At 42.5% G+C, this 27,905-nt stretch overlaps 4 protein-coding genes across 5 annotated transcripts in view; 1 reads left to right on the plus strand and 3 right to left on the minus strand.

Annotated features, from left to right (window-relative positions):
• The window catches only part of bckdhb (branched chain keto acid dehydrogenase E1 subunit beta), a 46,340-nt gene extending 44,556 nt beyond the window's left edge, over positions 1 to 1,784 (minus strand). Inside the window, exons 1-2 of the mRNA XM_079165347.1 lie at positions 1,580 to 1,784; positions 460 to 537 (exon numbers count right to left, since the gene is read on the minus strand). Of these exons, the coding sequence (XP_079021473.1) occupies positions 460 to 537; positions 1,580 to 1,775 (274 nt within the window). The 5' untranslated portion in view covers positions 1,776 to 1,784. The remainder of the gene's footprint in view (positions 1 to 459; positions 538 to 1,579) is intronic.
• Positions 1,785 to 4,610: 2,826 nt separating this feature from the next.
• Positions 4,611 to 12,814, minus strand: ttk (ttk protein kinase). 2 transcript variants are annotated; one of them, XM_079165497.1, is made up of 25 exons: positions 12,751 to 12,814; positions 12,052 to 12,139; positions 11,730 to 11,952; positions 11,468 to 11,574; positions 11,234 to 11,377; positions 10,965 to 11,079; positions 10,793 to 10,874; positions 10,511 to 10,623; positions 10,082 to 10,163; positions 9,848 to 9,956; positions 9,522 to 9,744; positions 8,929 to 9,035; positions 8,500 to 8,649; positions 8,251 to 8,414; positions 7,852 to 7,997; positions 7,555 to 7,681; positions 7,140 to 7,232; positions 6,880 to 7,037; positions 6,600 to 6,751; positions 6,341 to 6,465; positions 6,086 to 6,160; positions 5,811 to 5,987; positions 5,124 to 5,217; positions 4,916 to 5,001; positions 4,611 to 4,829 (listed from the first exon to the last, which is right to left on the minus strand). In XM_079165497.1, exons 2-25 carry the CDS (start codon positions 12,137 to 12,139, stop codon positions 4,749 to 4,751), a joined length of 3,021 nt encoding a protein of 1,006 aa, XP_079021623.1. In that variant the 5' UTR covers positions 12,751 to 12,814; the 3' UTR covers positions 4,611 to 4,748. The 2 variants fall into 2 exon arrangements, with proteins under 2 accessions (XP_079021623.1, XP_079021622.1); XM_079165496.1 differs by having other exon boundaries at positions 5,124 to 5,220.
• Positions 12,815 to 13,432: 618 nt separating this feature from the next.
• ebag9 (estrogen receptor binding site associated antigen 9) lies at positions 13,433 to 17,423 on the plus strand. Its single transcript, XM_079165559.1, has 7 exons — positions 13,433 to 13,715; positions 14,244 to 14,338; positions 14,703 to 14,784; positions 14,987 to 15,142; positions 16,020 to 16,130; positions 16,657 to 16,748; positions 17,281 to 17,423. The coding sequence occupies exons 2-7, from the start codon at positions 14,256 to 14,258 to the stop codon at positions 17,396 to 17,398; spliced, it is 642 nt and encodes a 213-aa protein (XP_079021685.1). The 5' UTR covers positions 13,433 to 13,715; positions 14,244 to 14,255; the 3' UTR covers positions 17,399 to 17,423.
• Positions 17,424 to 20,938: 3,515 nt separating this feature from the next.
• On the minus strand, positions 20,939 to 27,195 carry sybu (syntabulin (syntaxin-interacting); the record flags this gene model as incomplete). The annotated part of the gene is made up of 7 exons (XM_079164399.1): positions 20,939 to 22,142; positions 22,626 to 22,781; positions 24,165 to 24,308; positions 24,451 to 24,550; positions 25,794 to 25,994; positions 26,705 to 26,891; positions 27,172 to 27,195. The coding sequence occupies 7 exons, from the start codon at positions 27,193 to 27,195 to the stop codon at positions 20,939 to 20,941; spliced, it is 2,016 nt and encodes a 671-aa protein (XP_079020525.1).
• Positions 27,196 to 27,905: the final 710 nt, after the last annotated feature.

The raw sequence follows: 27,905 nt of genomic DNA on the forward strand, positions 1-27,905 counted from the left end.
GGTTTGAGTAACACCGAGGACTCATCACTATGAGAATGCAATTTAAGATCAGAACATTTCAATGAATAAAACATGATGACCCCACAACCGGTTACATCAAATGCCATTATAGTCTAATGATGTGATGAGTTCCCAACTTAGAATCAGATTTTTTATATTTTTTAAGAATTTCTTATATCTAGTGTTTGGAGTGTTTGTTTGTATAGTGATTTATACATCATTGGACACACAGTTATCCCACTGTGACACAGATTCAGATTCATTTAGCAGGACAATCAAGTCTTTTAAAAAGATGCAATGTTTTGTTAGATATCTCTAACCTTTCAATACTTCAAATGTGAGGCATCGTATCGTAGTAAAACATTTTGCATGGCTCATCTTAAGAGAATGATTTTAAAAAGCGATCAAAGGGATGACTCTTCACAGATGTCCATCTAATAAACACTATAACATGTCTACCTGCTGTCGGATCACTGGCGAGTGTGTTGTCCAAAGCACTCGTAACCGACTGGAACATGTTCATCTTCTCGGTGCGGCCTAAAAAGGTTTTAAGAAAGAGAAAACACATGTTTTTAAAAAAAAAAAAGAACTTAACACAAGCAACAATTCATTATTTTGCATTTGACCAAAAAATAATTACACTGTTGGGACACAAACTGCAAGTGACCGTACCAGTTATAGCAGGAAAGAAAGCACATTAAGGACATTTGGCAAACTGCCTTCAATCAAAGAAACACTTCTTTGTTATAGAAAAGGAACATTCCAATAGAATGTTTGACTGCATCCAGTAACAATGTGTTGAGTGCCAACATCCTGGTCGACTGAACCACACACACACCACACACACACACACACACACACACACACACACACACACACACACACACACACACACACACACACACACACACACACACACACACACACACACACACACACACACACACTAAATACGCCAGCAGTAATCTTCTACCAGGCAATGGAGCTCATCAGCAATCGCAGCATTCTCGGTTGAAGACAGACAGTGACGTCAGCCACAGCTGACCATCATTGCTACAAAGGGCAGCATGCACCCTGGTTACTAATACTGCAGTCAAAAAGCTGTGTTTGGCTTGTCGTTAGTTGAGCTTCACTGTGCAGAATGATGCATGTGAAGAGTTTGACAGGGGAGGGATGTTGTCACATTCATCTGGGGGAAAGTTCCTCTGAGCTCACCTTGAACACCTGTTTGTAACCTGATGGTTTTTGGGACATCGCAGCTAGTTTGGAGACAACCCTGGTCTAACGCGCAACTCACACAGGTCATACAAAGACACTCAAAATGCGCATTCACCTAGAACTTGACATCTTGAAACGGGGAGAAGCGCGGTCTACACACAGCGTTAGATCGGTCAAATGCCGTGACAGATGCGTCTCTTTCCCGGTTTGACAGCTGAGTAAATATCGCAAATACAACCCTTTCATATCTAGTTCTCAATGCTGGCGAGTCACTTGACTTTTAACAGTTGAACTGTGAAGAACCTCCAACGAGTATTTCCTGTAATAGTAGCTAACGTTAGCCGGCTAGCCAGCCACTCACCATACTGTGTGGGTTCGGGGTCAGGCTGGAAGGTAAAGTGCGCGACATGTCTCCGTTGTGTTTTTGTACGGGAGCTGGAGCCCGGCGACAGCTTCAGCAGGGTGGCTGCAAAAGAGCTCTGAGCGCCGGTGACAACGCCAGAGATGGAAAGTTTCGAGTGTGCACCTCGGACGAGGAACCGTGCAGCAGCCGCCATCGCTGTTGTTATAACTAACCAGGAAGGGCAAAGCGCGAAGATCGTCTATTAAAGCGAGGAGATCACTCTCAATAGAGGCTATCTAGCCGTAACCCCGCCCACAATCGTTCTTACACCCGACACATGATATACAGGTTTTCTATCAGTACTCTAAATTAAATTCACAAATTATATGTCAGTACCGGTTAAAACAAAAAATTATAATAATATTTTGTCATCATTCAACAATTGTATCCCATCAATAATATATTTTTTAACATATATTGCTGCCTTTATTTTAATTATCATTGTATTAAATCCACAGCTGCTGTTATTGTATTATTTTTATTCTATTATTATTTCTACTAATAGTTGTGCCCCTACTGCTTTTAATACTCTTATTATATGCACCATTTCTGACATATGGATTGACGATATTGTTATTTTATTTAATTCTGTACACATGACATCTATCACACAGATAGAAAGCCCTCTAATGCAAATCGTGTTTTTTTGATTGGGCTCTGCAAATTAAATTGAATTCAATATCTTTGAAATACAATTGTATTGTATTAAAAGTACATGCACATTTTGCGATGATTGGGTTTAGAAATCCCTTTTATCTTGCCGAGAGAGCATCGACAAGTGGAACGAGAAGTTTCGGAAGAGAAGGAACGTCGGCACTCTGTGATCCCCGGCAAGAGTGTCAGAGTGAGACCTCCTGTTGCTTTTTCTCTACACCAGTCGGCCTCCAAGCGCAGATAGTGATTGGTCAAAAAGGAGGGCGGTGTTGGATACGGTCACTTTAATAACAGTGGCCAAATCACGTCATTGTCAAGCAGCAGTTTCATTCTCGGGTGTTTACGTTGTTAAGTTGGCATCAGCGCCGTCCATGTACGTTTTATCCATCTTCAGTTTGAGTAGATTTCATTTTCTTTAATCAACTGTGGATGTTACAGATCCATCCTTTCCCATAACAGATTCAAATGACATTCATGCCAGACTGTGAAGACAGACAAGTTTATAATCTTCTTTAAAATAAAACTTAGTCAAATAAAACAACACACATATTCTGCTCCTCTATTTTAGAAATCCAGATTCTTACTATTTATGACATCAATATTTCTCAAACTTGTGTTTTCATATATGAAATACTATATGATATACGATACTTTCAGGTGAAGGGAATATTCCTGATCATTTCAAGACGCTACTACAAATTCAATTCACAGGTTCACTCATACTCAACTCGTCAATCTTCACATCTTCGTCAATATTCAATAAGATTTAGGGGAACCAAATTATGGAATGACTTTTCCCACCTAACAAAAAATGTCCCTCTATAAAATGTTTCAAAAGATGCCTAAAAGAACATCTAATTGCAGTTTTGTAACAGTTCTTTTATGTATTAGTGTTCATGTCTTTTATGTTTTAGCTGTTATGTTTCACTTATAGTTGTTTCACTCATAGGGACTTGTAGCATTACCATTACTTATGAGTTACTGCAGGTGTATAAACCAACATCCCATAACAAACACAACCCCATGCTTACTCTCACATCCACACATACTCGCACACAATTACATTATTTGTTTCTTTTTCTTTTGTTTGTTTTGTTGTAATGTTTTATGCATATTTTATGTTTGTAATAATATTATATAGGTGGAGGCTGTGATATTCATTTATCTCTGTTATGTTTGTTTATTTTAAATTTCAGTTTGAATTGTGCAAAATAAATAAATAAAATAAATATTCAAGGGTAACAGAGTGATTCTAGTAAAAAAAAATGACATGACTTTTAAAAAAGTGCTTTGCATTTATAAATGCTGAGTATTTCATTTACCTCACGTCACCATATATTAGTCATTTCTAATATGGAATGTTTTTAAGTGGCTCACCATCCAATATACATGTTTAGATACAATATGGCTACATAAACATTGTGTACAGCATTTAGTTTATCATCCTTTATGGCTACATTTAATAAGGTTAATCAGAAGCATTCACTCTGTCCCAGATGATGCCGCTACCCATCTAATGTGAAAACAGTCAAAATGATCCACTAGTTTCATAAACTTTCCAAAAAGACTTGCTCTCAGCTCTATAACATGATTCCCCAGATTTCAGGGAGAATTCAAGGATGTTGTGAAAGTTAAATGTAATCTCCTGTTTTTATTATTGTCACTAGGGCAGTGGTTCTCAACCTTTTTTCAGTGATGTACCTCCTGTGAAATATGTTTTCAGCCAAGTACCCCCTAACCAGCGCAACGCATTTTGGATTGAAAAAAAGATCATCAGTGTCTGATTTATTAAACTGTCAACACTGAAGATTGCATTGTTTAGGCCATAGGATAGTGACATTGAATAGCCTACTGAATATAAAATTCAGTTTATGAACTTACACTTATATTTTATTGAATATTTATTAAATAACTATTTTTCAAGGATTTTTGAATGGATGCTAATTTTAAATCTATTTAAAAAAAAATCTCACGTACCCCCAGGAGTTCATTCACGTACCCCCATTTGTGAACCACTGCACTACAGGACGGTGGAAAGGATTGGAACTTCCATAGAAAAATAAAAAATTATGAAAAAAATCTAAACGCCACACAACAATTTAGTTATTGACAATAAAAAAAACAATTAGAAAAAATGTCCTCATTGCATTTGTCTCACTATGAGTGTTTTGGAGAATATACATTTAGTGACTATCTTGATAAACTCAACATAATGAATCCTATCACAGAGAAATGCATTAAATAGCACCTGACACACAATAGTACCTCGTCAGGTTCCCATCCTTCTTTTCAGCGGAGACAAATAAATCAACAAGTCCTAAGGATACAGCACTTCTATTTGACTATGGTGTATGCTTACATTTATTATCAGAGGACAGGAGTAAAAATGAAGCAATATAATTATTTTGTTTCAAAGTCACAACATTTGTTAGTTCTACATCTTACAGAAAGTACAGTTACAGTACTGAAGTGGTTAACAGGGGTTAAAGGTTGAGGACTTTGCACATTCTGCAACATCCAACTTCCTGCCGCTGTTGCACATTTTGGCCAGATTCTGTGAAAAGCAGAAAGCAGAGTTGTTATTTAAGAAAGTCGTGGATGGAGTCAAAGATCTAAAGTTTATGCCTTGGTAAATCTCACATTAGCAGCTCGGACGATGCTGTTTGGAGACTGCAGGGCTGCGAGGTCTGTGAGGATCTTCTGGAGCTCACGGTTACTCGGACATTCTGAAACAGGCGAGTCGAGTGCGAGTCAGCGTCACGTGGTGAACAGCACAGTTGGCAGGCAAATAGACAGTTTGATGAGTGTGTGTGTGTGTGTGTGTGTGATGGAGTGTGTGTGTCTTTACCTGGTCCAGGTGATGCTTGTTGCTTCAGCTGCAGGTATGGATGCTCCAGCAGCTCTGCAATAGAGATTCGCTCTCTGGGGTTTCGTACCAAGCACTTCTGAAACAACCAGGTAAAAACAACTGATTTGTATTTCACACCACTTCAGCAGCACTTCTACAGTAGCCCGTTTTAGTTGTGAACGGGAGTTCACGCTGACGTAAAAGTGATAAATCTAATGATAGGATAAACAATATTAATTTAATAATAAAAAAGTAAATATTGACCTGCACCCTACAGTTATAGGCACTGTATACTACATAAGGGGCGAGACACCCAAATTGCTCCCGTAGCTGTGCCTACGATGTGTGAATGTTAGTTAGTCCTGATGGGCAGGTGGCACCTTGCATGGTAGCCCCAGCCATCAGTGACTGAATGGGTGTGAACGGGTGAATGACACGAAGTGTTAAAGCACCTTGAGTGGTTGAGAGACTAGAAAAGAGCTCTACAAGTACAAGTCCATTTACCAGAAGTGTATGGTCACTACAGTGGAAGCACAATAAAGTGCTTTACGAGGCCAACCCCAGCAGGGATACCTCCATTATGGAAACACAATGAGCTAGTTTACCATCACTCCAAAAACTCTAACCACTTGACTTGTATCTTTTGTGTTCACGCTACACTAATGCAGTTCAGCCGCGGCCTCTCACCTTCAACACATCCAGCAAATCGGTCTCGGCGATGTCGGGAAATTCAATCCTATGAGACCGGTCGATGATGGCGTGCAGCTTGGCAATCTGATTGGTGATGCTTTGGAATGGAGTTTTCCCGTAAGTCATGCAGTACAGGATGCAGCCAAGGGACCACACGTCACCTTTGGGACTGATCTTTGGGAGAAACAAAGAAGAAGAAAAAAAATGTCTTCACAACAGCGCTGCAATCAGAAAGGATCGCTCCGAATGTTTAAATCGACTGAGCTTGGTACCTTTGAGCGGGCTTTTCCTGCCTGGGATGAGGTGTCTTTGATGGCTTCAGGGGGCATGTAGTTCAAGGTTCCCACCTGTGTTTGACAAACAACCAATGCGTTTCACGGGTGGAGACCTTTCCACCCGGAGTATAGATCCAATACAGCCCGATGATGCGTTTTCAGACTAATCTAATCACGAGTGCTGCACGTCAACACAACATGCACATGCAAGAGACTCAGCACGTATATATATATATATGACATCACTCTTACCTGCGAGTCCTTCATAATGCTCGTAACATCTGGCTGGATTCTGTTGGCGATGCCAAAGTCAATCAACTTCAGCGACGCATTCACAATGACAAAATTTGCCGGCTTCAGGTCACTGTGGACAATGCCTGCACAAAGAGACACAAGAGGACATTCAGTATATTTGGAATTGTTAAGAAATGAAGATCGTCTTCTGCGTGCCATTTAGTAAACACCGCCGAGATTGAGGGAAGAGCGGTGCGAGCTCTGGAGGAAGGCGCACCGTGTTTGTGGATGGTGTGGACGGCCTCCAGCATGTTCTTCCAGTAGAACTTCCGCTCCAGCGGATTCACAGTCTTGCGGTTTCGCAACCAAGTGTTCAGATCCAAGTTTCCACACTCCATCCGCATGTAGATGTAGCTGTTGGTTATTTCACTGCAAACACATAAACATCCGCCATGGTTATATCCCCCATTATATTTCTTTATTTTGTATACAAATGTGACTTAAAAAGGTGTCTCCTTGTCAATGCGTTGACACGTTGGTTTTGGACGTGTGCTTACTAGTCATAGAGCTTGATAATTTGATCGCTGTACTGCTGCAAGTGGTTCAGATGGTCAATCTCATTTTTGTAGCTCTCTATTGTCTGAGCATCGGCCTCCTCGAGGTCGACGTATTTCACAGCAAACAGCTGCTTTTTGTGATCAAGGACCTGGTAGACCTGGAACGAGCAGAAAAACAACGCTCACTGATTAGAGGTGCAAAAGCAAAGCCAATGATCGCTGTAACATAATGTGAATTTCCCACTAATGTTTTTTTTTACCTTACTAGATCCACCACGTCCAATCATCTTGAGTATGAAGAACTGCTTGCCCTTGATGGTGATGGTTTCGTTTGACAACGCCGAGAGGGACGCCTAAAATTGAATTCAAGCTAAAGTCATTACACCACGTCACTACAGTTTGAAATGATTCCTTGTGACGGCCTTTCTGCGTTTCATACTGCAAGACAAGCTACGGCTATCTTTACATGTACAGATTCATCATGCATTGCTGTATGAACAGTAAAAAGCATCACAAAAAAGCTTTCTGATCGCTGAGTTATTGTGGCCTTATCAGTTCCGACAGGTGTTTGGTGTCACGTGAAACCGTTGTGGACACATGCAGTATGTCCTCGGAGTCTAAAAATCAATTTAGTATCCAAGATAAGAGGAAAAGTAGGGCTTGAACATGTGGTACCTGCGGAGTTTGGAAGCATGACGCTTGGTTTAGCGGTGTGCACGGCTGCTGAACGGGTCCGGTTCTGTGCGCTGCCACTGCAGAGGAAGACATCTCAGGGCCTCTCTTTAAGACAGGAGTAATAAAGCTGGAGGGGAGGGGGGGGGGGGGGGGGGGGGGGGATGGAGTAGGTGTTATTGAGCACATTTTTATAATGATAGAAAGCAGCACATAAAGAAACAAGAAATGTCTTTTAAAGCAAATGAAGTGCCAACTGATTACGTTCCAGACCAGCAGACACCAGAGTCAAGATAATACCTGCTAGCACAGGGGTTCCTGTAGCCGTTCGGTGTCTGACAGACTGTCTGTGGGTTCATTCTTGAAGGAAGATGGAGGGACGGAGTGGGGAGGGACTCACGCATACGGGGGACGGGTCTGGGCTCAGGAGGTGTAGTTCGTTTATCCTAGGAGGAAAATGAATTTGATCAGCACTAGGGTATGTTTATGAGACTACAGTTGATAAATAAATGATGGGAAGTGGTAAAAAAAAAAAAAAAGGAATTAGAAAGTGGAACGGAGACAGCAAGCTTGGAGAAAACACTGACAAATAAGGGAAAGTAGACATTAGTCCCCAATAGTAAGAAAGTTTATGAAACATCTTACACATTTGCTCTAAATGCATTGCACAGAAAACAGCAGTAACGAATGTCAGCAGACCTCTGGAGAAACATGCCGGTTGATGAGAGTTGGCATCTTCCACTCGGATGAAGGCTCCTTGCTGGCAGCTTTAGGCTGTTCGGCTGACCGGTTCACAGGGACCCGACCGGGGAGCTGAAGTTTCTGGTTTCTCCCACAAGAAGACGCGCCAAATGTTTGCAAATCTACAAGAAAAGAGTGTAGAAATGATGACAAACCATCACCAACTCAGTGTTTTGACTTCAACAACTCTCCTCAGTTAATCTCTACCTGTGGGATGTTCCTCCTCCTCCTCCCTGGGGGGCACGAGCTGTTTCTCCCCAGCTTTCAGGTTACGTATGGCCAACTCCAAGAGCTCTGCTGGCCTGGCATTTAACGCCTGGGCTTTGTGCAGAATTGAAGTCGCTTTGATCACATTACCTTAAAAGGAAAGGCGGAAAAACATTTTTTAAAATTTCAGTAAAATCAACACTTGTCTAGTCACCCTCTCTATAAAATAAAGTCAGAGCTGGTAAGAGTATTAGGACACTGGCACATCTGTACAAGCAACTCAGTTCATTTAACAGTTTATCATATGAATGTTGTTAAATGTAAACCTGCATGTATTCCATTAAACGTGCACTCATAACTGCGTTAATCTGTGCATTTGGTCGGTGTCAGATGAGATTTATGGAAACTAAAAACACAAAGCCACTGTACCTTGAGCAAGCTCAAACTGGGCATGTGCTACGTGGACAAAGGCAAAGGCTTTACAGTTGGATCTTGCAACTATAAAGTGGTCCTTGGCTTCATCTGGGTCTTCAATCCTGCAAAAAAAGACAGAAATGTGATTATACTTTACAAAGCGGTTGACAAAGCTTGTTAGAATAAACACTCTATTTTGAGAGGGTCAAAGTGCTGTCTGCACTGATTTTAACCTACAGAGCGAGAACAGACACATCCAGACACGCGAGACATGATATATGGTAACATTTAAATAAATGTCTTTATTCATTCTATACCACCACACCACGCTTTGGGCTGGGAGCATTGAATAACCGTACAGTATGACAAAATTCCCCATTGACATACTTCACACAGTGTCCCGTCTGAATGATCAGAAATAAAGGTTTGCCAAAAATCTTGAACAGTGAGTGAACTTAAATACATAATTAAAAGTAGAGTCTGAGCTTCAAGTGAAACACTGAAAAATATATTTTACCGTGCATTTTGAAGTGATCATGATTACACACATTGACAGATAAAATGCGGTGAAACTGATCACAATCATAGTGGGGTTTTTTTCTCCTCACCCCTTGAGTTCTGCATATCTGACCAGTATTCTGGCGTAGCTGGCGTTTTTGCTGAACTGTCCTATCGGCAGCCTGGAGAAGATTTTAGAGTAACAGTCCTTGAGCTTATTCAGGAGGTTGATGTCTGTGTGAGGGCTGCCTCGCTTCTCCAGGTCCATCAGATATGTCCAACACGACTCGGGGGAATTTGTATTGACGACCTGGTCGAAGACGAACGTCACATCTGCCAGGGGCGGGGAAAAAACTAAATGTCATCGAAACGGTCAAAACACTAAATGCACATTGCTCTGAACGTTTTATCGGCAACTCAACAAGCAGTGCCGTACCTTCCACTCTCGGGGCGTCCCTTGTGCCGTGCGTGTGGAGGAGTGTGGTGGTGGAGTCCACCGCTGCCTGGTCCTCCCAAGGGCAATGCTCGGGACTGACAGCTGGCGGCTGAGAACACAGCGATATAAGAGAGCGATTTAACACGTCTTCCTTTAACTCGATGTCGTGTGACGATTCTGATATTGCTCGACCCAAACATTCTGTAGCTCATTTTTTTTTTTTTTTTTACTCACTCGATAGTATAAACGATCGACATCTTTTCTCTTTGAAGATGATAGCCGAAATAGCGGGTTCACGTTCGAACCTGATGTTTGCCTGAGACAAAATGAAACAAATTAAGTATCAATAACACAATACAACACTTGAAACTTTACAGATTATTACACATTTGTATTGAAATATTTAAGAATTTGCATCCAAAGTGAACATGGGAAGTGACAGGTATATCTATCTATTGCTATCTACAATGATCAATATCTTTCTCATATACAAGCAGACTTATTTTTTCCATCTGGAGGAGTCGCCCCCTGATGGCCATTTGACAGAATGCAACCGGAGGTATATCATATTCTATTTGGCGACAAAAGTGTTTTCATGCAGTATTCCTCAAGACATAATTAAATCAAGCACATTTGCAAATAGATGTTGGTATAAAGAGTTACCTGGACATGCTGGTGTGGATCGATGCATTATTTCTCTTTGAGGGCTTCTCATTGACGTCGTCATCATCATCCTTTTCTGGGATAGAGAAAGGTACTACGGGAACTCTCCCTGGCTGCAGTACAAAAGTACAGCATACAACCTTAAAACTTCAAGGGCTATTTTGTAATGAATTTCATACGATCTTCGTAAGGAAAAAAACAAAACATGGTAAAAAGTAAAAGGATCACACAGGGAAAAAAAGCATGTGCAAGACCACAAGTAGGATGAACTGTAACTCTCACCATGCCAACTACTCTCTTGCAATGAGATCCAGATCTCCAGCCTGGTAGTTGGTCATCTGATGATCCAGCGAAGGATTCCGTCCTGCAGGGCAGAGATCGACATAAGATGGAATACCTCCCAAATCAAACTGAGGTCTTATTAAACGCTGGAAAGTGGCATTTTTATTCTTACCCTGAACCAAAAATACTGGAGAGCTGCAAGTCGCCTGTGCCGTCCGATGTTCTGCATACTTTTTGGAATACCGAGCCCTTTTTGACCGAACCGTGCACATTACTGTTCGACAACTCTGGCAGGAAGAAAACACGGCAACATGAGAAAATCAGACAATGAGAAGTTATTATATATATTTGATAATATTGCATTGTAACAGTATTCTGAACGGCCGTACAGCAGTCAAACAATGTAATTCCATGGAATAAATAAAAAATAAAAAAACTCACGTAGTACATTTTCCTTGTCCTCTGAACAGAATAATGGTGTTTTCCCCGTCTGCATGCTTTGCAAGGCAGCCTCCAGCAGCTCCTTTGGTTTGGCATCCAGTTCAATGGCATTATGCAATATGTAAATGCCTCTCTTTGTATTGCCTGGTCAGACGATATAACAGACACTGAAATACCCCAGATAGCGTGTCACGAGAATGTGCTTATATGCACAAGACCAACAAACAAACCTACCTTGAGAATGTTCAAACTGTGCATGTGCGATGTGAACAAATGCAAAGTTCTGGCTGTGAGATCTCGCCACGTTGAAATTGGCTTCTGCCTCATTGACATCTTGAATTCTAATTAAAAAAAAACAACAGGAAAAACAGACTAAATGCCAAACTTTCAAAATGATATATTTATTCCGGTCTACTCAATCTACAGATGAATACATAATTAAAAGTAGAAGAAGGATAAAGGTATTGTATGTTGAAGTAATAACATGGTTACTCACGCTTTTAGCTCTGCAAATCGGACCAACAGTCGGGCATAGCTCTCATTCTGACAGTGTTTTCCCAGCGGCATATTGGAGAATACTCTGGTATAAAAGTCAATGAGTCTGGTGAGGTGGTTACGATCCAAGTGAGGGACTCCTTTCTCCTCCAGGTCCGTCAAATATGAGAGGCACGACTCAGGCGAGTTTGAGCCGATAACCTGTTTAATATTGTCCGTGTCATCTGTAACAAGTGCAAGGCGTCATTATGATTTTATGAAGTATGTACATATGGATACTGATGCATGTGGAGCTCACAGCGACGGGACTACTGGGTCATTACCTTTATGGAGATCCTTTGTAATGTTGTTGATCTTTTGAAAAAGCATGGCAAACCGCTGCTTCCTGTCCGTATGCTCCTCTTCTTCCATCTGAAATTGAGAAGCAGACACGTTACATGAGCCCAGATGTGCATGCTGTCTTGAACAGAAAGCACGCTTAAAGGATGACGATTTAATGATTCCTTACTCGGTATGACAAAGTGCATTACTGATGTGATGACACGATCTTAAACTTTTTAATAGGACGTACTCCTACAAGACACTCTACTAACATTATAAGTGCCATTTAACATATCAGCCAGGATGTGGGTTAACAGAGAAACGTTAAGAGAACTAAAATAAATAAATTGCACGTTACCACAATGGCGTGCAGCTTTATGGACAGTTTATTTATTCACATATTAACTAACTTTCTTAAAATACCTGGTATTCATAATCGCTGCGAAGCAAGGAAGAGTTCCACTGACATATGCAAGACAGATTATTGGACACCGTTCTAGATTTACAAAGGAATTTACTCTTTCGTGTTTACACTCGGAGTTAGCTCAGTTAGCTAGCTAGCTACATGTTAACGATTAGCGTGTTAGCCGGTAGCGACTTGGTTCCGCCATGGGCTACGCAAACTCAAGAAGAATAGAGAAACACGTATAAAGATATATTCATTCACATTAAATGAATATTATTATTGAAAAATACCCCACCTTGTTTACGATGTTATTAATCCTGTTTCAGTGGAGTACGAAGAAAGGCTCGCCTTCAACTGCCAGTTTTCAAATATGCCACTTCCGTCCCAGTCGTGTGCTGATTGGATAGTGTGTGGTGACGACAGCGTTGGTTGTGTTTACAAACCAGCGTTTACCCTCAGCCACGAAGACAAGTCATGTTAATATGTGTAATACATAGTTTACAATTAATTATCATAATGCATTATATATATTTATAGTTATATTATGGTTTATTTAATTATTCAGGTTTTGTATTTCTATCAGAACAAGTTAATTATTTTCAATAGAAAAATGACAGCAGTGACTGTTTTTTATGAACCTCCCATAATTAGAAACATAATAATGATAACAATAATAATGTTATTAGTGTGACAATGATAATGATAACTTTATTTATATGTATTTTTCAAGCTGAAGCATGAAATGCTATCCAGATTAAAATATTTCACAAAAGTGAAAAAAGATCATCTTAAAATGACAATGATAAAGTGTATACAATATTCAGACAGAAATATAAAGGTTTACTGTCATTAATTTTTCTCTGGGGATTAAGTAAAGTTGTTGCAAGCTCATTTTCCGACAGTACCTGAATGCAGCAGCTCCACGCTGCACTTCCCTGTTCTAGCTTCCTTGGTTCCTGCTCCTCCCAGCTCAAAGATGGCAGCCATGGGACAGAGATGAGAGACGACACCAATTTAGGAGTTTTGTTATGAAACCGCATTGGGGTGTACAGCTGTTACATGCATGGTTTTAAAATGACAGCGGTATAATTTGTCATTGCCAATGTGTCGTTTCACGAAGTCAATTAAAGGATTCAGAAATATCATGTTTTTCTGTGGGCTAAGCTAGCAAGCAACGGTTAGCAAATACATGAACTTGCCTCTTCTGCCATCCAAGAAGAAAGCAGCTGCTCTGCATACGGCGTGTTGACATTTTGCAAGGTAAGTGTCTGTACGATGGCTAGCCAATCTAATGCAAACATGTGTTGTGAAGGCATAACGTTTACGCTGTTGCGTTAATTTAGCATAAGCTAAATGTTGGCAGAACTTGTCTTATGTCGAACAGTTAACGTTAACCGTAGGTCTATCTTATATTGTATGGTGAAAATCGCGTATCTGTCAGTATAATTGCATATATTAGTGTTTAAGTATGTTCATTGCATCTGTCGTTAACATTTGCATGCGATCTACGAGCTAGCAAACTGTGTCCGTGTGCCCACAAGCAGCATTTGAATAAGATGCTAGTGTCTCCGTTCTCCACATGATGGATAATATGACTCGTTGTCGCCTACACATTTCTTTATAAGGACTGATTCCTGGCAGACTATCTCTGAATGTCACGCTACCCGGCATACTAATCGGTCTAGCGTTACTGGAGGCTTGCTTTACTATACATCCTGGTGCTTTGGCGCATAACAAGTCCTGGTTGCGAATCCAAATGCTAATATTTTCTCTTTCCTTTCCCACCAGCTCAATTTCATCATGGCCATCACTCAGTTCCGTCTATTCAAGATCTGCACATGTCTAGCCACCTTACTGTCTTTCTTTAAAAGGTTGATATGCAGGTGAGCACAACTGGAAAAGTACCCCCGATACACACTATTCTCCTTTTATGAAGAGCTTGTCAATGCACGTTAGTGGCAAACATAAAAACGTCAAAACAAACTAACCGAATACCTTTGAACAATTGACAGTATACTCTGATAAGTGTTGCAAGCATCTGAGCCACAACCAAATAGCTGTTATTGTATTAACTTTAATATGTAGCACTTAACATAAACCAGATCATTGATTTGTGGGTCACATGCATGCTGAAAATGTAAATGGCAGAGTTTACATCCCTGTCAGTGGATCAATCTCTGTACACGAAAGCGATCTGGCCTTAGTGTTTGGTAACAATGTTGCTGCTGCTATTTCCAATGCCTCCAGGACCGGAAGGGGTCGCAAGCTCAGCGGTGATCAAATAACTCTCCCGACAACAGTGGATTTTTCATCCTCGGTACCAAAACAGGTCAGTATCGTGTCAATCAACCCGGCCCTGAGAACTTCAGAGCCTATCAGTCAATATTGTGGCAGCGCAAACTACAGATATAATCATTCAACAACAATTCGAGACTGGCCTATATTTGCTGATAAACTACACAAACTCCTGCTCTTGAATTCCTTGTACACACTTGACTTCACATAGTGCTTTCATTGTCTATTCTGCACAGCCAGAGATCGAAGAATGGAGCTCTTGGGATGAAGAGGCTCCTACGAGCATTAAGATCGAAGGTGGCAACGGAAACGTTTCCCCAACAGGCAACGAGATGGACGAGGAGCCCGACTACTTCAAAGACATGACTCCCACCATCCGGAAAACACAGAAGGTATGTCCACAGACAGTGCAGCAGGTCCAGTTTACCCAACAAACGCACAACTTATGATACACTGAATATCCTGAACACATTGTTTTCCAAGCTGGTGACATCAGTACATGTCGGTCTTCCAACTTATTGCATCTTAAAATAGATATTTCATGAAAGGAATACTTACAGTGCACATTCAACACAGACACGACTCCCTAATGTTTGTGCCCACTCACAAATGCTAGAAGTATGGGTAAGCTTTCTAGCAATGCAGCGTTTCTCCCAGGAAATGCTTTGGTGATAATAAGCCACCCAGAGCATGACACATCATCTTGTCATCAATCTAGTTGGTGGGTGACTGCACAAACAGTAGCCACACTCTATACGTTTGTGGCTTTTGCTGTTTGAAATAGTGCAGACGCTCGTTCTTCCTTAAAGTTAATGTTTTATTTGTTGTTAGTGGAGTTGGTCTTGGTTTCAGGCTTCACCTGTAAAACACTGCTAGGCGGCAAATAACACATTTCCCAAGAAGTAAATGGTAAACAAAAACGATTCTGCAATGATAACTTGCATAAAAACATGAACCATGATGCACTAAACTTGCATTTTCTGTTTCTAGAACCGTTATTGAAATATGAGGTTAGACCAGTGGGTAACAGGAATATCAGCCGACCGATTGCAGTGCTCCTGTCCTCACCTTTTGCTTGTTTTTTTCCTGGAAATAGTTTTCCTGAGCTCCATATACTAACAAGACATTATATAGATATAATATAAATGCATGAGAGCATGACATAGCGTATCTGCATATGTATTAGACGAATCCGAGTGGGATTGTGATGCGTCACGAAGTGCTTCAGTGTAAGTTTCAGCCGCTGTCTCTCTGGTTTCCATGTTGCAGATAGTGCTGAAGAAGCGGGAGCCTTTGAACTACCTGGTTCCTGATGGCTCAGCAGGTTTCTCCAGCAGACTGGCAGCCTCTCAGGATATGATGACCTTCAGTCCACCCTCAGTAAGTTACAGCTTTAATACCACGAGAAGCGTCAGGCAGGTCCTCTGTTCCTAACACATCCAATAATAAATTATCATTATTAGTAAGACAGCCTCCAGCAAAGAGCATCATATCACTTTTTATTCACCCTGTTTGGTCATTTATGGGTATTTTTCAGGCCGTAGTAAAGGACAAGTCAAACCTTTTTTTAAACAAATTCACTTCACTTATTTAATGGACCAGAGATTTAAAATGCAAAATTTTCCTTTTATTTTCATGAGCAACTATCATGACAGATGTGTGCGGACATGTTTACAGTAGAAGGTCGATCACTAACTCGTCTCCCTGTCACGCTTGCACATTAGATTGTGTGGTGATTACCTAAACTAGGACATTACATTGGGAACTAGCAGAGATGCAACAATATGAATTGTAGATTGTCCTCCTTCCAGTTCATCTCTGGTTCAGCTAGAGGAGACATCCAAAACAATTGTTTAGTTAAGAGGCTCTTAGTTTAGTGGCTATGATTGTGAATGTGTCTGTGCAGGGTGAACTGGGAGAAATGGATACCTGGCAGGGCGACTCAAACGCCTGGGAGGACGAGTCTGATGCTGCGTGGGAGGCGGAGGTGGTGCTCAGGTAATATTTCAAGAAAGTTTCCACGCCTATACACAGTATGTAGACGTGCACTACTACCAGTTTGTCCGGATTTTTCAGTTGCCCAAATTCATTACTGTTCATCATTAATAATGCACCAGCCAGTTAAAGGAACAGTTGCACGAGTTGTGTGTTTTGTACGTAAGACGAAGGGGGAAATAACAACTATTAAGCTTTCCCACATAAGGCAGTGTGCAAACATCCAGTATTGGTATCAGTGTACCATAACACACAGGACTTGGTCAGCTCTTCTCCTTGTGGATTTCGTTGAAAAGACCACTTACAATGGGCATCCTGGCCACCTTTTGTACCGATGATGCTACTGTAAGCGCCCTTTCACTTTTGTGTTGGAGGGATGTAGGTTCACACACGGACCAGCAGGTGGCAGTGTTGGCCATTATTACAACACAGCAAGTAACAAGATGTTGTTTTCCTCACTCCCAGCTGGCCTCGGGTCTGTTGATGTGCGCTGTAGTGACATTGCTTGCAATTTGCCTTTCCTCCCATCCAACAGGCAACAGAAGATGGCTGAGAGAGAAAAGAGGTCCATGGAGCAGCAAAGGAAGAAGATGGAGAAAGATGTTCAGAGGATGATGAAGAAGGATCAGAAGATTGCCGTCAAGCTCTCGTAACATTATTAGAAATGCTCAGTTCGAGCCAAAGGGGGGGGGGGGGGGGGGGCAAGGACACTGAACCAATCGTCACTCTGTCTTTGAAGTCATCATACCAAACAGGATTACCACCCTTCACTACTTATCTCTTAGCAATCTGTCCTACTCCACCCTGTTTCCACCAGCAGCCATTTTAGTCCGTTTTCCAGCTGCAGCAGTGTGAAACGCATCATTCTCGAGGTCAGACAGCGCTCCTGGTGTCCCCGTTCATGTGGCGAGCTCCTTTTGGTCTTCGAGGGAGAGCTATATTCATACGATCCGGTTCATCTGAGGTTAAAGGTTACGTGCAGCATTAGAGGGTTACCAGTTAGATTCTGATAACATCCGCCGGGTTGCGTAGAACATTTTTTTTAATTTTGTTTCTTTCCCAGGAACATTTCGTCGTATTTATAATCTCAAAAGGACAAAGGAGTTAAATTAATTTGAAGCATCACTGTATACCAGTGACATCGCTTGGTTTGCTTGATCGTTGTGTTTTTATATTCATGTCTTTCACTGTCTGAAAACTGCTTTTTTCTTTTCTAATGAATGCTTGATAGTTGACATCCCCCTGTGCTGTGCAGCCCTTCGTACACTGGAAGTCTCTGTCAGAATGAAGGCTGAAGATCTTCATTATGAGTAAAGATGAAGGACCATAGACTAGAATCTGGCCCAACTGTAAATGTTAGCTGTGGGTTCCTATGGTAATCTCATGGCTACTGATCTGCCATTCATTCTCCTCCTTTGTCAGCTTTTGAAGGAGAAACTCCAGTGATCACTGCCTTTTGGTTTTTGATTTTAATTATTTGTCAAGGTGGTGGGAATGTTACTGTGCTCCTAAATAGTTGTTACTCTCGCTGCACAGGAACCCGGATCACCATCGCAGTGTGGTCTCTGAGTGGCTGCCGTGGTCGATAACTAGATGAAAATGGCTTTCACTGAGCATCCTGTTATGCATCGTTCTAATAAATGTACCAGTCAGTGTTGGAAACAAATCGGCACCACTGCCAATAGGCAAGCTGTTGTCATGGAAACATGACAAGTGAAAAAGGCCATTTTTATGAATTGAAATGTGCAGACAAGATACAACATGTCGCTGGTCTGTGATTCCTGATAAATGACTCATATGAGGCGATGGAGGCACATTTCTAAACTGAATATTCCAAAAGTAAAAGCTTCGCGAGCTAATTGATGGGTTGATGTTATCAAGCAATGACACTCTGTTGAAACTTGAATGATTAAATGACGAGTGCATGATCAGGTTTAATTGAAAGGTGGTGTTTTTTTTAAGGGAATTCTGCAAACTATTTGTCCAACTTATGTTTCCTGGAGTAAAGCTGCAGGTTTTTCCGTTTTGTCTTTCTGCACATCTGTTTTACAAAACAATTTTCTCGCTCCCATTTTATTTTTTTTTCATTCACGTGTAAGACTTCATGTTAAAATAATAATAATCATGATTGAGCACAACTGAGGACCACGAGCTCAATCAATCCAGAAGGATTTGGCAGATTGTACACCTGCTGTATCAGTCCGACATGTTTTTAATAAACTGATTTGATTCATACCTCCTAGAGATGAAACGCGATGGTCAAGTGTCTGATGTGCAATTTGGGAAACACTAGATGAAATGTTGTCACAAAAGGGTGACATTAAATTATTATTGAGCTTTGCTCTGGGTACAACATAAGGGTTTGGGCTTTTTATCAGCTAAGCTAGTGACGTGGCTCCAGGGTTTTTAGTCGGTCACTCAAACACTTAGACTGAAATATCTCTACATATCTTGGATGGCGTGCCATTCAATTTGGTACACACACACACACACCTACTAATAGTGAGCTTGTTAGCATTTAGCTTGAAGCACTACAGCCCCCATGCACAGCCTGACAGAGCTGTAAGCTCTAGACTTGTTCATGTCACTATAACATGATGTCCGACACCAATGTGGCCTTTAATTTGGATTGACAGGACGTTGCCGTCACTCATCTGACCCTCATAATGATGTCACTCCCATCTGTCAGGGGCCACAGCCTGTCTGCCAAAACCTCTGAGACTGACCCACTTTCAAAAAAACGGATAGCGCACGTCATTAGTCTTCAGAAAGGGGACGAGCTAAATGGCTGAATAATTGTCCTGGAAGACTGAGAATACTGATAGTGCAAGACTGGTGTGTTCTCAGCTGGTTCCACTTACAACCACTGCCTCCCACTCCAGCATCCACAGACCACGTAGTGCGGGGATTACAGCATCCGACGACTCACTGGTCTGATCCTTTTTGAACCGAGGTCACGGTTATGCAATTTAAGACACATCGCTATATGGCTGTGTGGGATATAATCATGGCAAAGATGCCAAGTTCATTCAGACTTAATGAACTTTTTTTCCCCACACCCAATTTTCAGTGAAAGAGGGAATATGTTATGTAATGACTAACAGCATTGGTCGTTTTTGCAGGCAAACATTTGCTCTGGCACTGACCCAGTTTTCACTGGTATAAAAAAAAAGCACAGATGACATTTTACAGCTTCTGAGGGATCTCAGTTAAGTGGATCTAATGCACTTCACATTGTCAGCTCCACAACCCAAGGGACGTCTGCAAACACAGGCCAGAAAAGCTCTTACGTAAGCTGAGCTGTCATGAGAACGCCGCTTCGTTGCACTCTGCTTCGATAGTTTTGCTTTTTATTAATTCATGTGAGCATCTTGTGCAAATGAAGAAAACTTGGGCTCGCCCGGTCTTCGCTAGCATTTTTACAGAAGTCTTACGAAACAATTGTCCCTGTTGAGTCATTTCCCCAAATTAAACACCATAAAAAAAAAGGAAATGCATGGCCAGAATTTATCATGCTTTATTAATAAAGATACAAGGACATTTGATGTAAATTACCAGTATTGCACATAGCTCAGGCACATAACAAGTGTCAATTGCTTAAGCATCAGTTTATTTCTATGAACAATACACAGGCTGTACCAAATAAAGCTCTACTCCCAGGGAGGAAAAAAAAGAAAAATACATATATACACACACACACACACACACACACACTTCTTCACAAAACAGCAGTGAACTCACATTAAAGCTTTGGCTGAAGGTTTCGTTAGAACAATAACTCAAAACTGTTGACTTTCCAAACCCATCAAATAGAAACTAAAATTCAATCTTTCACCCGAACATAAAGAACTTTTTATTATAATTTTTTTTCTTATTTTTTTTAAACACAAGGACAACTAGGGACACCACACGACAATTATAACACATGACCATCTACCCAGATGATCAGTTTTTAACATGTCAATGATAAATAAATATATAAATAACCCTCTTTATAAATAATCCCTTTCATGTCACCATTTCGCTTCAACTCATGGTAACCATACAGTGCAAAGTAACAGTGTCGGAACAAAAATAACTGCATTAATACAGAGTGTTCAACAGAAAGCGCAATAAATCTCGCAAATACTCTCGAAAAATGCTTAAGTGCTTTTGAGTTCAAGGTCAGGGGTGTGCATGCGGGGTTGAAGCCTTTACGCATCCGGCCTGTGTCTGACGTGACGAAGAGAGTGCAATCCCATGATGCAACAGCCCCTGATGAGAGCGGCGATGTTGTACACTGGAGCGATGCCGTCCACGCCGTGCCGCGAGTACAGCCAGGCCACCGTCGGTAGCACAGGGGCTGCCACCGCGACCAGATCCACCAGGAAGCTGTTGCTCCAGTAGCGCTTGCCGACCACATCCAGTCCCGGAGACAGGCGGGGTTCTTCCTCGCCGACACTGAAATCCAGCTCCTCCATGAACCGTCGGCTCTCCACGGGTTCCGAGCAGCACAGGCCGGAATCGGCGGAGATGTCGGGGCTCTCTGGGGCAGCAGGACCAGGCACGCTGGCTGGGGGAGGTGTTGAGTCGGGGAGACTGGCAGTGGTGGAAGTGGGCAGGTCTGGGAGACCCAGAAGACTGCTGGGGGCTGACAAAGCCGCGTCATCCCCTGTTGCCCCATGGAACTTGAGCAGCTGGAGGAGCACGGTCTGCACATCTGCAGACATGGGCATTGTGTCAGTCTGGATTCCTGTGTCTTCCGTGTTGTGCTGGGAGAGTGCGCTCGAGGAGATGTCGATGGTGGTGGAAGCTGTGTTAGGTAGAGCCATTGGGGGTGCAGTAGAGTCATCGATCAACTGTCCCTCTTCTGTCAGCGCAGACACCCCAGGCCCAGACTCCGTCCCCGCACTCAGCTTGCCACTACAGTCCTGACTAAAATCCACCGCAGTGGACATGAAGATCTGCTCCAAAATGTCCGCCCTGTTAGCCATCTCATCGTTTACCAGCAGCCCGCTATCCGCCAACGCCTCCGCCCCCTGGTTACCCAGCTCCAGTCCACCCTCCTCCTCCTCTTCCTCCCCCACCAGCTTCTCCCCGCAGCTGCTGGGGCTGTCGCAGATGAAGTCCAAGGTGTTGTCGTCCTGGAGGCTGGCGCCGCTCTGGGCAAGCTCCATGCTTTGCAGCAGGGACTCCAACTTCCTGTTTTGGATGTTGATGTCGATGAAATACTTCTGTATTCCCTTATCCTTCTCCATCAGGCTGCTCTTCATCGTTTCCACCACCTGGCGCAGCTGCTTGATCTCTTTGCGAGCCTCTTTGAGGGACAGCTGAGCCTCCACCCGGTGACACTCCTCTTCAATCCAGTCTTCCCTCATTCTGCCGAGCTGGGACTTAAGCTCCTCGACCTCCGTCTCTCTAATGAAGAGGGGAAGAAAATGTCCAGAGGAAATTAAGGAATAGTTTGTCATTTTGGAAAATCTGCTTGCCGGTAGTTCAGATGAGAAATTTGATGCCACTCGATGTGAGAAGGGTATCGATCTCGGCAAGAAAGTAATTCATTTTATAATATAATGGCAAACTACTTTTATAACTCTTTAAGGAGATACAAAGTAGAGCAGATGAATCAGGTTAAAATAAGTTGCCTTGTTTGTTTCATGTACAGTGCATGTTTTGTGCAAGTAGCATCAATGCAGATGACATAATAGTAATATCCCAGTGGGTTCACAATCCAGAGGATTTGAATAGTTGAGCAGGGCTGCAGTATGTAGGCATTACGTCACAACCATGGTTTCACCTTTTCTTCCACCATTACGACCACCGGCATCGTTCCTTAGAACCATAAAAAAAAAGCTACAGATCCAATCCCAGGAGCTTCTGTGCTGCTAAATCTGAACTAACCTGTCACGGACCGTGTTCTCAGACTCCAGCAGTTTGGTCTTCAGGTGTCTGATGGCCACTTCCTTCTGCTGTAGAGGGGTGAGATACTGCTCAGGGTTCGGGGGTCTGATGCCATGGTTGTCCCCGCAGGAGTGGAAGCGGCCCGGGTTCGCTCTTCTGTTTGTGAAAGAGATCATTAGGTTGATTCAAAAGGGTAAAGTTTACCTCTTTAGAACCAATGGTTTTCCCATCAGTTTCCAACCGGACATTTTGAAGAAACAGCAGAAAAAACAATTTGTCACTTAAAAGTAAAATCGTTTCCTGCAGATGGTAAATTGTCTGGCTGAGAGAGTGCTGTCCTGGCAGAAGCTCTCTGAAGCCTGGAATTACTGTCTGACACAGGATTACTGGCATGTAGACTAGAGGGGAAAAAAAACACCAAAAAACCTAAAATGCTGGTTTATCTAAATACAAGCACAGTTGGCAAGGAAAGAAATCACCTTACCGGAAAAAAAACACCTCAATCTAGATGCCGATTGCATTTCCTGATCTGTGTTTCATCATTGTCAAAGAGAACTGATAAAAGGATTCTTCATTCTCCCCTCTCTCTCTCCTCCCCCCCCCCCCCCCCCACAGAGGATGAGTGGGTGGATTTGGACAATATGTAAAGCAGCATGTAAGCCCCTTCTCTTCCACAAGCACAATATCCTAGCAACCTGGGATACTCGAAGCACTGCATCCCTGCCAGAAATAGAAACAGCCCAGGAGAAGGTAGCATGCCAGAGGAAAAGATGTCACAAGACTCTTAGGAAAGCCGACAGCACGGCGTCCTGCAGTGACAAGAGTGGAGGGTTATAATGCATTTATGGGGCGCTGTAAACATGAGATAAAGAGGGCATATTCCACTACTGCATGAAAACTCAAAAGGCTGTGGTTTGTCATTCATACTGCTGAGAGAAGATTTTTCGGTGGAACCGTACGCAGGGCGGAGCTGCCAACAAACCTAAGAAGTAAACCTTCCAAGTAATGCAGAGCCTGGAGCACCATGTCAGAAATCAATGGGCTTCAATTCTGAGCTTTAGGCTATTCAGTCCACTCATCAATTCTGTCATTTTTAAATATTTATGACTCTGTTCTCTCCTCCAAACCAAGGTGCGTTCACTGTAAACCTGCTACGAATGGGATGCAGTCTGCAGGGTCACTGTCTGGTTACCATATTCAGACATTTGCTATATTAGATCCTCAATAATCCCAACCACAGCCAAATCATGGACGGTATAATCCCAGACGGCTGCGAGAGGAAATGATAAAACAATCCGAGCTTAATCCAGCCACCCACCCACTCACTAACTCATCGTTATGCTGCACATGAGCCACAGTCCAAAGCTCTCCGAAATCCACTTGTTTCTCCTTCAACTAGGGAAGGTTGGATTTGTAATGAATCCAAGTAGGAGAAATGTGGAAAGGTCAGACATGACCAGGAGCCCACTCCAAAAAAAACCACAATCGTTATTCTGCGATTGTTAATAATGCATGCCGTGAGAGCCGTGTTTGGTGTACCTGGCGGTGGGGCTGGAGTTGCAGCTGCTGCTGTTGGTTGAGGAGGCAGCTCTGGGTGGAGTCCTGTAGGGAGCGTAGAGTTCTGCATTGCGGTTGGCTGTAGGGCTCCCGGGTGGTTTGAACACTGGGAGCGGTCTGACGCGACTTGATAAAAGAAAGCATTAGAGAATAAAAATAAATAAATCACCGACTTGTTAACGAAAAATAAATAAAAAAGGGAAGAAATTATTTTTAAGTTAAACTAGAAGTGCCTTATTCCAGCAGACTATACGGATGGACCTCATACCTGCGTGAAGGAGCTCTCTTTCCAGCTGAAACGGAGGCGAGGCCCTCCCTGGTCTTCAGGCTGCCTGTGCTGCTGGAGGAGCTGAAGTCGGCCTCACTACCTGCAGGGAGAACCATCAGTGTTTTAGCACTTCGAGACTATATCATTTTGAAAAGGTGATTTCTTACAATCTTCCTCCTTAAATCAAAAGTTGAATTCATAAGAAATAAAACATCCTTGCTCAATTCAACACACAGGGTTTTTCCTGCTGCAGCCTCACTGACTCACACTGACCAAGTGAGTATTTAAAAATGTATGAAGCAAAGTAAAAACGATGTGCTTCACTAAAAGAAACATGTTTCTTGGTGCCGGCTTGTGGTCCCATTCCATTACCCCTGAGTGGTTGCGGTTCAGAAAAAGCTATATTCTTACTTTAAGCCTCAACATTCAGCCTAACATGAACACTAACGCTCTTTTTCTGTGTCATCATTGATGGACAATCTTTTCTTCTCTATCTAAGCACCGTCTAGGTCCGTTAGGATCAAGCGCAGATTAAAGCAGGACTATCATGTTACAGTGTCTGTAAAGAGGACTTCCATCATGTCTCCCTAATGGAGGGACCAACTAGATAGAACAGCCCGACACATTCTCAAACAGCAGCTTTTGGATGGCCCACATCCCATAATATAACCTTTGAAGAGCGGGACATACAGGTAAACCCCTTCATGTTCATTACAAATACCATTTACGCTGCAGAATTAGCCAATAACATCCATGTGTAACAAGACAGACGCTGTATGTAAGAGGCCTCAGCACAATACAGAAGCCGAGAACATTTCCAGCTAAATTGTTTCAGCAGAGAAAAACTGCTCATTAAATATTGTGCTGAAATGATTAAAGAAGAAATTCAAAGCCGTACCTGAGCAGCATCTTTTACCATCAAACAAAACCATATTAGTGTGTCCTGTGATGACTGTGACAAGGAAAATATTTCGAAACTAATGTGATCCTCCACCACTTTGTGAGTCAAACTGCTGCTCTGTGCACATTCAACCAGTGAACTAACCTCCTGCTAATCAGCCTAATTGGCTAAGCTCCCAAACCTTCTCCTCAACCAATCAGCTGTCCTCCTCATCTTGACTCATGATCAAGCAGTTTTTTTCTTCTTCTCTTTCCTCATATTTAGTGGGGAGACTTTGGGGATAAAGGTTGTTGGAGTGCACGGTTTCAGTTTCACTCCAGTTATTCTTCTCCTTTTAGGCAAGCGGCTGCTTCCCGGCCACTGTCTGCTCAAGTCAACATACATGGGAAATCTGCTATATATATATATCTATCTTATCTTTTATCTGCGCATTCTCCTTTACCTCTGGCTTTCATGGCCGACCTCAGTTCCCTCTTGTGCCTCGGGGCGCTCCGTGGTTCGCCGCTCCACTCGGCCATCACCCTCACCCTCTTCACTTTGGTCTTGCGCTCGGGCAGCGTCGGCGAGCCGTGGGCACTCTGCTCTGAGCCTGACGGGGTTTTGGAGGGGGACACAGACTGACTAGTGGGGCAGCCGGTGTCATCTATTGTAGACAGGCACACAGACAGTAATAGCCGAGAACAGGCAGCGTGGGGCAGGCAGCGAACACAGGCAGTGAGAGCTCAAGGTTCAAGTCTGGGTGTTACCTGACAGATAGCGCGACACGTTTCACAACGGCTGCTACACTTTAAGAAAGTTGTCAGTGTGCTTGTTGCGTGGTAGTTTTTATAGTGTACACACACATGTACATGCACATTTACACAGGCATTTTCTGGAGTGTAGTCTTGTATGTCTTTAATTTCCTGTGTTTGTTAAAAAAAAACTCTCTATATTTTTAGTTTGAGGTCGTGTTATCCAGCATGCAGGAAAGTATTTAAGTTAATTTACTCAGGAAATACATTTTAGGGAATAACCACAAAACGATCATCATATAAAACAGTTAATCAGCCCCACCTTGATCAGCTATAACAATAACATGCTGCTCACATGTTTATGCACATGATGATCAAATGGAAAACACTCTAAGTGCCCTTTGGCCTTATGAGTACTTTTACTTGTATTACTTTAATATCATTTGGCTGATAACACTTCTGTACTTTTGCTATTTTACTGGAGTATTGCCATCACTGCTTTCATCACACATACAGTCAGGATTCAACGTTTTCCCAACCAACCAATACAATCTTGCACCTGAAAGCCTGTAAATGGCGTTCAAAGTATCTGGTGTCCTCAGACTGGAGCTGAACTTCTTACCAGAGCAAAAGCTGTTGGTGCTGATGGTCCTTTTGGAGTGGTCTGAGCTGATGTCACACTCCTTCCCCTCCTCCTCTGAAAACGGCGAATCAGACAGAGGCGAGCCTTTGTCCTTTGGTCGGAAGGGATGGAGAACCAAACGTGGGATGCGGCTGCGGGGGCTTCCTTTCTCCGGCGACTTCTTTTCCTGTTCGAAGTAACATCTGTCAGAGCTGCAGGCAGGGATGTAGCCTCCCACCTTCACTCAGTGGAACTTCTTTTTCAGGATGGCATATTTTCAAATTAATAAAAGACTGGATTTTGTTTTATTGTTGGTTGCGTGCCTCATGACAGCTGTAAGGTCACGTTTTATTCATGTTTTTCTTTATTGCATTGCTTAAAAAAAAGACACTTCTCTTTGGGAAAAGAAGTCATTCAAACGTGCAGAAATCTGTCAACGGTGACTAGAAGTAATTGATAAGACTTACCTCATATTCCTGGAACGGTCCCATTGTGCTTCACTCAGCGTTTTCCTCTGTCAAATGAAAAACGAGGAGAAATATCAGCGAAGTTATTTTTTCTGTGGTCTGTGTATGTGGCAGCGTTTCGACGTGGCGCTGAAACCCTTTACAAACAAGGGCCCTCTGTCTGAACTCCGTTACGCCACTAGATCCCTCATACACACACACACACACACACACATCCTGCCTGGTACAGACGGCACAAGAAGCCCAGAGCCAGCCACGACCAACACACACTGAATTTACGGGAAAATTCTACATGTCAACCCTAAAAATAAACAGCAAAGAACCTTTTTTAAATCAGAATGTGTCAGGTCCTTTAACAGTCAAATGAAGACAAATACATTGAACAGCAAAAACAAACAAAAAGGTGTAAAAATATAAGATACCATGTATGTAGCAACGCTAGTGGCTTAAGCACAGCTGTGCTTTGAGCTAAATGCTAATGGCTGCACGCTCACATGCTTGCAGTGATGATAATGCTAGCATGTTGACGTTTAGCAGGTACATATTTAACATCTTAGTTTGGCTTGTTGGCATGCTAACATTTGCGGATCAGCCCGTACAGCTGAGGCTGGTTGGAATGTCATCACCTTTGCACATATTTGGTTAGTTGTCAACATATTTCAATAATAAACAAAAATGTCAACCTTGTGGAGGCACTATGAGGAAAAGTCAGGGCTTCTCCAACTCATAAAGGA

This window comes from Pholis gunnellus (genome assembly GCF_910591455.1).
Source record: "Pholis gunnellus genome assembly, chromosome: 8".
In the NCBI taxonomy this organism is placed as follows: Eukaryota; Metazoa; Chordata; class Actinopteri; order Perciformes; family Pholidae; genus Pholis; species Pholis gunnellus.

Coding starts and splice junctions, on each gene's coding strand:
- ttk (XM_079165496.1), bottom strand. CDS start 12,139: ATGGAAGAAGAGGAGCATACGGACAGGAAGCAGCGGTTTGCCATGCTT. Junction 8,415..8,499: donor GGAGGAGGAACATCCCACAG/GTAGAGATTAAC, acceptor CTTTTCTTGTAG/ATTTGCAAACATTTGGCGCG. Junction 7,998..8,250: donor ACCGGCATGTTTCTCCAGAG/GTCTGCTGACAT, acceptor TTTTCCTCCTAG/GATAAACGAACTACACCTCC.
- ebag9 (XM_079165559.1), top strand. CDS start 14,256: ATGGCCATCACTCAGTTCCGTCTATTCAAGATCTGCACATGTCTAGCC. Junction 14,785..14,986: donor CATCCTCGGTACCAAAACAG/GTCAGTATCGTG, acceptor TATTCTGCACAG/CCAGAGATCGAAGAATGGAG. Junction 16,749..17,280: donor GAGGCGGAGGTGGTGCTCAG/GTAATATTTCAA, acceptor CCCATCCAACAG/GCAACAGAAGATGGCTGAGA.